Source organism: Lolium perenne, chromosome 3 (assembly GCF_019359855.2).
Source record: "Lolium perenne isolate Kyuss_39 chromosome 3, Kyuss_2.0, whole genome shotgun sequence".
Lineage (NCBI taxonomy): Eukaryota > Viridiplantae > Streptophyta > Magnoliopsida > Poales > Poaceae > Lolium > Lolium perenne.
In genome coordinates, this window is record NC_067246.2 from 254971770 (window position 1) to 254984269 (window position 12500).

A 12500-nucleotide genomic window follows, 5' to 3' on the forward strand; every position below is an offset into this window, starting at 1 on the left:
GGCCTCCGCCCGGGCGAACGCCACCTTGGTAGCCTCCGCCAACGCCGTCGCCTGGGCCTCCTCCTCCTCCGCCGCCTGGACCGCCGCCGCCCGGGCCTCCTCCTCCTCCTCCTCCGCCGCCGCCTGGACCGCCGCCGCGTCCTCGTTCGCCTGGACCGCCGCCTGGATCGCCGCCATGTCGGTGACGAAGCGGGCCCTATCCCTAGCCGCCGTCGCCACCGCTTCGTCCCTGACGGCGATGGCGGCCTCCAGCTCGCGGTTCTCCTGCTCGACCCGCGCTGGAGAAGGGCCCCTATGCTGGAGCGAGTCCAGGTCGGAGCACATTAACCCCCGAGCCATGGACATCGCATAGCTGTGGGCTTCCTCCTCCGCCACCCAAGCCTGACGGCGCAGGGCGTCCCCAGCCAGGGACTCGAAGGACGCGAGCAGAATCCGCTGGTCGCCGGCGCACTCGAAGCGCATGGGCACGGGGACATCGTCGTCCGCGACGTCGTGGATGACGGCGTCGGCCGGAGGGGCCGCGATGGCCGCCCGCGCCTCCGCGAGCTCGGCCCTGGCGTCGGCGAGCTCGGCCATGGCGTTGGCGATCTCCGCCCTGGTCGCCGCTAGGCGCCCTTCCGCGTGCTCTGCCGCCTCCGCCTCCGCCGCCGCCACCTCCAGGTCCAGCTGCTGGGCCTCAACGCCGGCGGCGGCTACCTCCTCCTCCTCCTCCTCCTCCTCCGGGTGGAGCTGGCGGCACATGTGAACAACGTGCTCCCAATTCATGTGGTCGGCCATGGATGGATGGTAGCTTGAGGTGTGCCCGTCGCCCCCGCCGGTGTCCACCATATATAGCCACGGCGGGGCGGGAAACGGCGTTGGCGTGCAGGGCGTTTCCCGCGCGCGCGAAACGCCGGCGAAACTTGCCAATGTATTGGGCAAGCGCGGGAACAATCGTCGTCGCGCGGGAACAGTTAATCGCCGGCGGCAGTCCTCGACGGGACGTAAAACGCCATTAGCGAGCTTGACGTTGTCCCCGGTAAAAAAATACGTCGGCACCGCTGGAGGTACCCAAGACGCAAACGGTCGCCCTGGACCACATCGCGTCCGTGGACCGACGCAAACGGACATTTCGGACGTCCGAAATGCGTCGGCCAGCTGGAGATGCCCTTAGCCTCAAAGTTAAGGAAGAAGCTAGGATACGCCTGCAGGAAACAAAGATCACCTTTTTGTGGTTTTTTTGCGAATAAAGGAGAAGCCACCTTCGCCGTTTCTGTTTGTATTAATGTCTCTTTGAACTGTTAGGATTTTTTTTTTTTTGAGAGGCAGTTAGGAGTATTTAAGAACGACTTGCTGTAGTAGGGTGATCACCAAAGACAAAGTCCGCCAGACCGCGTAAAAGCGTCCCCCTCGGGTTACTAGTAGTAACACTTGCAACCTCAACCTGGGCGGAGCTGCGCAACTGCCACGACGCTTCCTCCGTCCCCGTCCTCCTTATAAGGGCGCCGCTACTCTCCGTGCTCTACTTCCGCCCACCCCCACCCCCGCCACCAAAACTGCCTTGCAACTCGCACCAACGAACTCACAATCTTAAATATACGTGCTCTGGCAGCTAGCTCGCGAGGCGGCAACCATGCAGACGCAGTCCCGTCTCATCTTGAACTCTGACGGCGGCGCCGCCACTGGCTTCGGCTCGGCCGCGGTCGACGAGCAGTTCTACGAGGCGGTGGTGAGGGAGCTGACGCGTGGGCAGGAGCTGACGGCGCAGCTCCAGGCGGAGGCGCTGCGGGCGCTGCGCGGGCAGGGCCGGGCCGAGGCCGCCGCCGCTTTCATTCTGCAGGAGGTGTCCCACGCCTTCACCGGCTGCATCTCCAGCATGGCCGGCTCTGCCCCGGCCGCCGCCGGGTCACCCCAGGCGACCGTTGCCGCTGCCGCGGGCGCGCGCCGGCCTAGGGATGACGGCGCGCCAAGAAGGTGAGTCGTCCAGCGACGGCATGCCTTATGTAGAAGGAACATGCATGTCGATGGATTATGTGTGGATCTAATTTGTGGTGTGCATTGTTTCTTTATCAGAAGCATCCTGACACCCTCGCCGGACTCCGACGACGGGTACCACTGGAGGAAGTACGGCCAGAAGAGGATCATGAGGACAAGCTTCCCAAGGTTAGCTAATCAGTAATGGATTATGTGGTTCATAGTCTATCTTATTCTTATCTCAACAGTTAACTAATGGACTAGTGATTAAGTTGACATGTCGTTGTAAGAAGGGACATATGATTTAGTACCAGCTACGCGTAATGTTTAGATCGTGGCAATTATAGAGTCAGCGCGTAGGGGATATATAACAGAAAAAACGTGGGGCATATGATTGAGTATTCGGATTCTTGGATGCTACCCTGAGATGGGGAAGGTGCAAAAGGACAAACACAAAATGTTGCGCGCGCTTGACACGCAATAACCTTGCCTACCTCCAAAAAGATTCTCGATAAGCAGCCGATCGAGCTGATCCCCACTTCACCCACACGTTTGAAAGCATCATCGCCAAACTGAAATTGTGTCCGTTAATTCGAAGGGGAAACAAAGTTAAAGCCAGTTTTGATGCTGACACGCATGTTTCCTTTTTCAGGTTAAGAGAATGTTTCTTCTTATCTCGCCAAAAAATAATGTTTTGTTGACAAGCCTTTTTGTGCCAGACAGTTACGTTTCGTGGCGCGCGGGATTCTCGTGCGTGTACTGTCTACCACGGTGAACGTCACTAGGAGACTAATTTGCCATTAGTAATTTAGTCATTACGTCATTAGCCACGAGTTAATCAATTTGACGCGATGTCAGCAAAGACAGCTAGTTAATCGCCATGTGCTAAGATCAGATCATCCACATGTGTTGGATTGGCGAATTGTATTTCTTACGCCCACTTGTGTACACGCAGGTGCTACTTCCGATGCTGCTACCACCGCGAGCGCAGCTGCCCGGCGACGAAGCAGGTGCAGGAGCAGCACAGCAGCAACGGCGGCCCCAGGACGTTCCTCGTTATCTACGTCCACGAGCACACGTGCCACCGCACGGCGCCGGCCGCCGCGGAGCCTGAGGCGGCCGCACGTAGCCCCACGGATATGATCAACTTCTCCGCCGGCGCCGGGTTCTCGCGGCAGCAGCAGGGCGGCGTCGTGCAGCTGAGCAAGGAGGAGCTCGAGCAGCAGGCGCTCGTCTCGTCCCTCACCTGCGTGCTGCAGGGGAGCCACCAGCTCTACTCCGGCGGCGAATCGCCGGAAGAATGGTCGTCGCAGGGACGCGCCGGCACCCAAGATGCTGTTTCGATCGAGACGTCGACCGAGCTCGATGTCATGGACTACGATGTGACGGACACGCTGTACTTCGGTGCATCCTCATCGTATTCGTATGGCGGACGTGACGATGACATGCCGCTTTGAGGGGCGCGTGATCGATCATGTCGATCGATAGTACTATGTAGATCGAGGTTTCAGAGTCTACAGCATCAGTTTTATCGTGTGTGTTTACAACACAGCCAGTCAGCCTACTTATATTATCTGCTAGGTTCGATATGATGTACGTGTGCGTACGGGCAATATATATACAGCTCACTCCCTATATATTTGTATTGTAAGATTTTTCCAATCTATGCAACTAATTCTTACTGCCTGCGTTTCTCAAGTCAAATTTGATCAGGCTGTGTAGCGTCCAAGCTGATTTCCCGAATTTTGTTTTTCTTTCACTAGTATAAAATGGGTCTTCTGTGCAAGAATCATTAGTTCTGGCCGTGATTTGATTCGAGACTATTGCTAGCAATAGTTCCGGTTCCAACGGCTAAAACGCGCGGCAACATCTAGTCCCGATTCGCTAGGGACCTTTAGTCCCGGTGGGTGACATAAACCGGGACTAAAGGTTCTATGTTGGGTGCGCCAAGCCGCGAGCATCTTTAGTCCCGGTTGTTATCCCCACCGAGACTAAAGACCTTTTATTTGCACCAAAACTAAGTTCTTTTTTATATCTGTTGAATATTTGATATGTGTTCGAATATGAATTTGAATAACTGTTGCATACTTCGACACGTGAACAAACTTTAAACATGAAAAGTATTTGAATTTGGAGAAGCAATCCAAAACCATTTTCTGTTTTGTAGAATAATTAATCTAACTATTAAAACCATTAACCAAACCCACGCTCCGGTTTTCAGTTGATGACTTGACCGACATGACAACACCTCTAGTGTGAGGTCACTGTCCATTAACTTCATCGTGGAGGCGTTCACGAGCTTGCGGGGAAACTTTTCCGGGGCGGAACTTTCGTAGATGTCCTAGGGCGACATCTCCGGGAAGTTTCGCCACGGGAGATTTTCGAACCCTTTCCTCGAAGACGTAAGATATTAACACTGGAGATGTTTGGCTTGTTTTTGCTAGTTATATAGAGGTTATGACGTACCATAGGGAGATTCTCTAACACTATTAGAGGAGATGGAGGCTTTCACGGGTTTGAGGAAAAAATTTCCTGAGGAGGAACTTCCAAAGATGTTCTAGGGCGTGTGCACCAACGACATCTTCGAGAAGTTCCGCCACGGAAGATTTCCCAACCCTTTCCTCAAAGATGTAAGATATTAACACTGGAGATTGTTGGCTTGTTTTTGCTAGTTAAATAGAGGTTGTGACGTAGCATAGGGAGATTCCCCAACACTGTTAGAAGAGATGGAGGCTTTCACGGGCTTGCGGAGAAATTTTCTCGAGGCGGAACTTCCGAAGATGTCCTAGGGCATGTACGTGCATCAACGACATCTTCGAGAAGCTCCGCCACGGAAGATTTTCCAACCCTATCCCCGGGCCATTGGGACGAAGCTCCCTACCTTTTGGTTGGCTTGTTGAGCTGTTTGCGATTAGCGACGCTTCTTTTGTAGGCCCGGCGCCGCTTCCTCCTTCTTCCTGTTCCTCCGACAGGATGTCGTGCGCTACATGCCATATCTTGCCGAGCAGTGCGTCCACCCACGCGTCCTTATCCCGCTGACAGTTTCGTTAGATGACACTAAAAATCCACTTTAGTCCCGGTTGCACCCACCAAACGGGACTAAAGGTGGGCCTGCCGAAAAACCCTTTAGTCCCGATGGTTCGTCCGACAGGTGGTCGTGCGCTACAGGCCTTATCTCGCCGAGCAGTGCGTCCACCCACGCGTCCTTATCCCACCGACAATTTTGTTAAATGGCACTAAAAATCCACCTTTAGTTCCGGTTGCACCCACCAAACGGGAATAAAAGGTTGGCTTCCTCTTCTTCCTCCTCCTCATCTTCATCGGTCATCCACGATGAAGCCATCCTTCTCGTACTCGTTTTGTCCCTCCTCTGCTCACCACCAGCTCTAGCTTCCTCTTCTTCCTCCTCCTCATCTTAATCTGCGTCATCCACGATGAAGCCATCCTTCTCGTACTCGTTTTATCCCTCCTCTGCTTACCACCAGCTCTAGCTTCCTCTTCTTCCTCATCCTCATCTTCATCGGCATCTGATACGTGAATTTTGCATCATCATTATTGCTACATATAGGGTTAGTTTTCGTTGTTATTTTCCTTCATACATTGTTATTTATGCATTTTATGATGATTTCCGGGACTTTCCTCCAAAGTCCCCTTCTTTGGTATTTAATTCCTAGGAGGCAGAAAACCTCCTTTTTCGTATTTTATTTGTTTCAAGACTTTCTGGATCGCAAAAATTCAAGGAAAAATTACATGATTAGATTTTCACCCGAAGAAAGGCCATGAGTGAAAGAAGAACACGGGAGGGGTGACGAGGTGCCAACAGCACCAGGTGGCGCGGCCCAACCTTCTAGTCGCACCACCTATGCCCGTTCGCACCTCGGGCATCGTTTCACCCCCTTTTATTCCAGACGCTCCGTTTTGCCCAAAAACCCAAGTCGCATTTTTTCTGGGATTTATTGAGCCGGCGGCGGAGGCGAAAGTCCTCTCCTACTCCGGGAGAGGGCATATCCTGCTACACCGGTGTCTCCGGTGAAAGGGAAAGCGACGCCATCGACATCCCCACTCCTCCTTGGCTTGGGAGGAGACATCTCCATCAACATCTCAACTAGCACCATCATCACCACCATCTCCATCTACGAGATCGACGTCATCACTCTCATAGTTTGTGTTGAATTGAACCCCAGATATTATTTTTAGTGCTATTGCATGTTCGTGATTAGTACTTTGTCATTTTTTGGTGGGGATATTATATATTCAGATTATTTGTAAGTGATTAATTTATGTAATTAAGTTTCTAGCTGACCTCGTTCATTAAATTTATCGTCACTATATGCTTTTGTACGCATTATGCAGATGGAAGAAATGGAATCTATGACACTGGGTTCATTGACTCATATGTCGTTAATTTTGCTACGATAGACAAATATCCCGAGGACATAGAGACCAACTTCCTATTTTTTTTAATAAAGCAAAATACCTGAGGGTACATATTATTTCTTACAATTTCAGGTGAGTGCTACTGTCTTATACACATATTATATTTTTCCTACTCGATGTTAAGTGTAATTGATGAGTTATTCATGCATGCGCAGTTTTCACTATATTATCCTCATCATTACAGTCTGGAAAAGTATATATCATGGACCCATTAGATAAAAACCTTTAGGAGTACATCAGCATGATTTACATGCTCGACAGGTAATTTCAATCATTATCGTACTATAGCATCCTTTGTCGTTCATTTCATGATAAAATCATTATCGCTGATGTTGGAAAGCGTTCATCACAAAGGTGATCGGTGAATGGGCACCGGAGCTGCGTTATGAAAGGCTCCATGTACGTACCTACTACTAGTTTCAGTATATATACTATTATCATGCTTGATTATTTTTTTGTTGGATTATATTCTCGTAAAGTGTGAGAGGACGCCACTGGGGACCAACTTATGTCCATACTACGTTTTCGAGTTCATCAACATGGTGATTGAGCGACGCGTAGATTACCGTAGAATATGTAATGAAAAAAATAGATGCATCAACATGTATGATCGTCGAGCTCCCATGGCTACCAGTTTTATTTTTATATGTGTGTGGTCGTAAGAGAAAATATGTTATATATTCATCAACGTGTGAAGTATATATGTATTACCGTAGAATATGTAATGAAAAAAATTCAATGAAAATGGAAAACACAAAATACAGGGGATAGAACCCTAAACCCTGACGTGGACTTTAGTCCCGGTTGGTGCCGCCAGCCAAAGAAGTCCGTCGCTACCACGTGTATGACCTTTAGTCCCGGTTTGTAAGCCAACCAGAACTAAAGGTGAGGGCTTTAGTCCCGTTTTGGCAATCTCGGATGGCCAACCGGGACTAAAGGCCATTTCGAACTGGTACACAATGCATGTTCTTTACCCGTGTTTCTCTTAGTTACTCTTTCATTCATTTATGTTCCTCAAATTTATTATCATTCTATCAAATGGGTCTTTCCCTAGTCCCTACTGCATGCAATAAACACATGTAGTATAGTATTGGTGCTTCTTTGATTCGTAGGAAAACATATATAGGGCATTTCAATCCTATATAATTCTATATATGTATATGGACCAAAATTTGTTTGATTCTACCACAGAATAAACAAATGATACTTAGAAAGCAGTTTAAGTGGATACTACATTTCCTATAAAATATATGAAAATAATTTCGCAGGAAAATTCCAAATGAGATTTTGTCCTACAAATCATACAACCACACAAGGTAAAAAAACTCAAAGGAATTAAATCCTCCAACATTCCTATGAAAATGCTTTGAATCAAACATGCCATCATTCTAGTAACATACACAATAGGTAGTTTTTTTTCCTTTATCCCCCACCTTCCTTACGTAGAATTTAAGCTTTTCTATAGGCATTTTTATATTCTATAAGTTCTATAGGTAAATCGTGCTTAAGCATCTCCGGTTGACGAAGAAAAATCTCATCTATTTCCTTTCTTTCCTCCATAAAGACCTCACTTTCGTGACCCTCCATATATTGCTGCAAAGCATTGTTAGGAGCAACATCAATAGAAGCAAGTTGTTCAACTCTAAAATCTTCATTAGGCAAGTCAGTTTTATAAGGAGATTTAGCAAACTTAGAAAAATTGAACTCATAAGACTCTCCATAAAATTTAGTAAGGATTTTCTCTTTCTTACAATCTATAATAGCACCACAAGTATTCAAAAAAAGGTCTACCAAAAATTATAGGACAAGTCTTACTAGCAGCTGAACCAAGTACTAGAAAATCAGCAGGATATTTAATCTTACCACATAAAACTTCCACATCTCTAACAATACCAATCGGAGAGATGGTCTCTATATTAGCAAGTTGAATAACCACATCAATTTCCTCAAGTTCACAAGAACCAATTTAATGCATAATTTCCCTGTAAAGCTCATAAGGAATAGCACTAGAACTTGCGCCAATATCACGTAAACCATAATAGCAATGATCATCTATTCTAACAGAAAGCACAGGAACACTAGTTTTCTTGGATCTACTAGGATGAGAAACAATATTTGAAGCATCTTCGCAGGATATAATATGTCCATCTTCTACATTTTCAGTAACCAAGTTCTTTACTATTGCTACCGCAGGTTCAATAGTTATTTGTTCATCAGGTTCAATAGCTTTCTTTTTTTACTTTTATTAATCACAGTAGTTAAAATTGAATGTTCCTTTACCTTGGCAGGGAAAGGTACCTTTTCAATATAAGGTTCAGGTAAAACACGATCAGCAGTACAAACTTCAATATTTCTAGCAGGAACACAATTAACAATATCCTTGCGAATTTAGGTTCTTATTATTTAAAAATAAAATCACTGTAGGGGCTTCCCCTACCGTATTCCTTTCAAAAAAATTAACAATATCCTTATAAGGTGCATGATACTAGTTCCACTCCTTTTTGGTAACATCAAGATAAGAGGCAAAATACTTAAAAACAATTGCAAGGATTTGAAAATCAAGACCATGAACAGCACTAGTATTACGAAGTCATCAGTTTGCATAAAAGATTCAATGCATTCATAATTATAATTAATACCTGACATTCTTCCTTTATCATTCTACCATCTTTCAGTATTTTCCTGAATGCGGTCGAGATGATCCCATTTAGCTTCTTCTTTCATACGTGTAAATGATCCGGAACAAGAAGCATCCAATAAATTATTATCATGAAGAGAAAGACTCGTATAGAAGTTATTAATAACAATATTACTGGAGAGCTCATGAATGGGGCATTTGAGCATTAGTGATTTCAGTCTCCCCCACGCTTGGGCAACACTCTCTCCATCTTGAGATCATAAATTATATATTTGATTCCCATCTTTATGAATCTCACTTGGAGAATAGAATCTATACTTCTTATAAAACAAAACCCCACTAAGTGCAATTAATATTTGTCTATCTCAACATGCAAGCTATCCACATCACCTACTTGTTTAGCCAATCATTTGTCCACCTCATCCCACTAATAGTAGTCCTTATTTATTATCTATCTCTACATGCAAGTTATTTTGATTATATATTTTTAATCATTAAACTAGCAATGTCATTCTTTTTATTTGCCGCTCGATTGATAACATCACACCCTCATGCTATATCATTACATAGTTAAATCATGTGCAACTTGAACACCAAATAGTTTTGGTAACCAAAATTAACTCTTTGCGAATTAAACTCAGTGTTAATTATGAGCTCTTATATACGTAACCATACAAGATATTTTTAAAAACGTAATGCCGCAATGTGCATGCATTTTTCATGCAAGCCATCCATATCATTTGGTTCTACTGTTGGTTGATTTCACCTTATCTAAATCAATCACATACACCTCTGAAATATAAAAATCTTGAAATTTTTAAATACTTATCCTTTTCATGGATATTAAACTTAGTGTTTTAGATACTATGGCCAACTAAATATTGCACATTCTATAAACCAAGTTTTATGTGTTTTATTAGATTTCTTAAAGAGATACCCACTGCAACATGCGGGGTATCGTTCTAGTTTAGAATAAAAGAGATGTACAATTTTCTCTCATCCAATAGATCGGCCATTCTTCAGCATTTTATACCATTCCGCAGCTCTTCCGTTAAGTGATAAAGAGAATAATTTCCTCTTAACTTGGTCAATTGAGATACCTGCACACTTGAACAAATCGCATAACTCATGTATAAAGAGTAAATGATCACTCGGATGGACAGTTCCATCTCCAAAATAGCAGTCATTCATAACACGTTCAACAATTTTCGTAGGTATTTTAAAAGGATCCAGTTGAGCACGCGGTGGTTCATCTACTACTGTAACAGTGGTATCAAACAGAGACGCCTCCACAATGAAATAAAGCAGTAGCAGAGAGAAATAAAAATAGCACTTACAGTAAAAGTTAACTTTATCAATTCCACACTTCAATAGCGCTTCACTCCCCGGCAACTGCGCCAGAAAATAGTGTTGATGACCCACAAATATAGGGGGTGTATCGTAGTACTTTCGATAAATAAGAGTGTCGAAACCACCGAGGAGCAGAAGGTGTTGACGAGCAGTTTTGATCAAGGATTCACTGTAAACACTAGCAAACAAGTTTGCAGGGGTATTTGGTATTGCAGATAAATAAAGTACGAATAAATAAAATACAGTAATAATAATTGCAGCGAGTGGCCCAATACTTTTTATAGCAAAGGATAAGCCGGTTGTTTTACTTATGATAAACAAACGTTCCTGAGGACACACAGAAATTTCGTCAAGTACTTTCGCTTCACATAGCTGAATAATCATCAATGTTTTGGTAAGTGTTGTGTGGGTGAACCTATGCTAATGCACTACCCCATACTTGGACTAATACATACCTGTGATTATACCTCTTGCAAGCATGCGCAACTACAAGAAAGTAATTAAGATAAATCTATCCACAACCTTAAACTTTGAGATCCTACACTCCCTCGTGCACCAGTTTCCAAACGGGGGTTTTGGTTTCTGTAGCTCCCGCAACCCCAAAATTAGTAGCCAAATACACGATGCATTCCCCTAGGCCCATAAAGGTGAAGTATCATGTATTCGACAATCACATGATACCACTAGAAGAATAGCACCACAACTTAAATATCAAATCATTGCATATTACTCAACAATTCCACTACTAATAGCATGACTTCTCCCATGTCCTCAAGAACTAAACGAACTACTCACGAGACATCATATGGATAATAATCAGAGGTGATACAATGATGAATAACAATCTGGACATAAACCTTAATTCAATGGTTTCACTCAATAGCATCAACTACAAGGAGTAATCAACACCGGGAAAGTTTCCCCTATGAACTAGACAAGTATCAAACCCAAGATGTTACAGTAGGACGGCGTGGAGACGGCAGTGATGATGGTGCTGGTGGTGGAGATGATGGTGATGATGATCCCGATGAAGTTCAGCTCGATGGTGGTGACGATGGCGACGATCTCCCCTCTCCGGGAAGGAATTTCCCCGGCAGAATTCTGCCTACCGGAGAGCTTTTTTTCTCTCTGGTTCTCCACCCTGTAGCACCGGTGGAATATTTCTATAGTCGCTCCCTCGATCTTAGGTTACCCGAGGGGTTGAAATATGCGAGGGGGCATCGTCAGAAGTGGGCCAAGGTGCCCAGACCATGCCTAGGCGTGCCCTGGGGTGGGCACGTGCCTAGGGGTGGTCTGGCCCCCTCAGGGCCCATCTCGGCCTCCCCTTCTGGCTTTCTCGGTCACCTGGAAAAATAGGATTTTCTGTATCTTTGCTGGGAATTTTCGGTATTCAGAAATATGGTGTCTTGACGGTCCTTTTTCAAGCAGATTCCTGGCTCTGGAGGTTAATTCTCGAATAATCATCAAACATGCAAAAATAGGTGGAATAACATAAGTATCACTTCTAAATATGAAATATATCAATGAATAACAGTAAATTATGATATAGAATAGTGATGCAAATTGGACGTATCAGCCCCCCAAGCTTAGACCTCGCTTGTCCCCAAGCGAAACTGAACTTAGTAAAGCAGACCACGGGTTTATGGAGTGCAGTGTCGATAAAAAAAAATACGGACAAGAAGCATCATACTTACTAATACACAAGTCATTATAGACAACAACTTCTTCTTATATAATTCAACTTGCAATGAGTAAGAAGTCACTAAATAAAAGTGCATAGAGGAAATCATAATTGATGATGGCAAACTTTCGTTCTTGGTTAGGGAACAATTAACAAATTGTACTTAAGTATCACTTCTAAATATTAAATATATCAATGAATAACAGTAAATTATGATATAGAATAGTGATGCAAATTGGACGTATCAGCCCCCCCAAGCTTAGACCTCGCTTGTCCCCAAGCGAAACTGAACTTAGTAAAGCAGACCACGGGTTTATGGAGTGAAGTGTCGATAAAAAAAATACGGACAAGAAGCATCATACTTACTAATACACAAGTCATTATAGACAACAACTTCTTCTTATATAATTCAACTTGCAATGAGTAAGGAGTCACTAAATA

At 45.0% G+C, this 12500-nt stretch overlaps 1 protein-coding gene across 1 annotated transcript; it reads left to right on the top strand.

Moving 5' to 3' along the window:
- The first annotated feature begins 1490 nt into the window (after positions 1-1490).
- Positions 1491-3639, top strand: LOC127344792 (uncharacterized). Its single transcript, XM_051371128.2, has 3 exons — positions 1491-1953; positions 2053-2142; positions 2909-3639. Exons 1-3 carry the CDS (start codon positions 1613-1615, stop codon positions 3408-3410), a joined length of 933 nt encoding a protein of 310 aa, XP_051227088.1. The 5' UTR covers positions 1491-1612; the 3' UTR covers positions 3411-3639.
- Positions 3640-12500: the final 8861 nt, after the last annotated feature.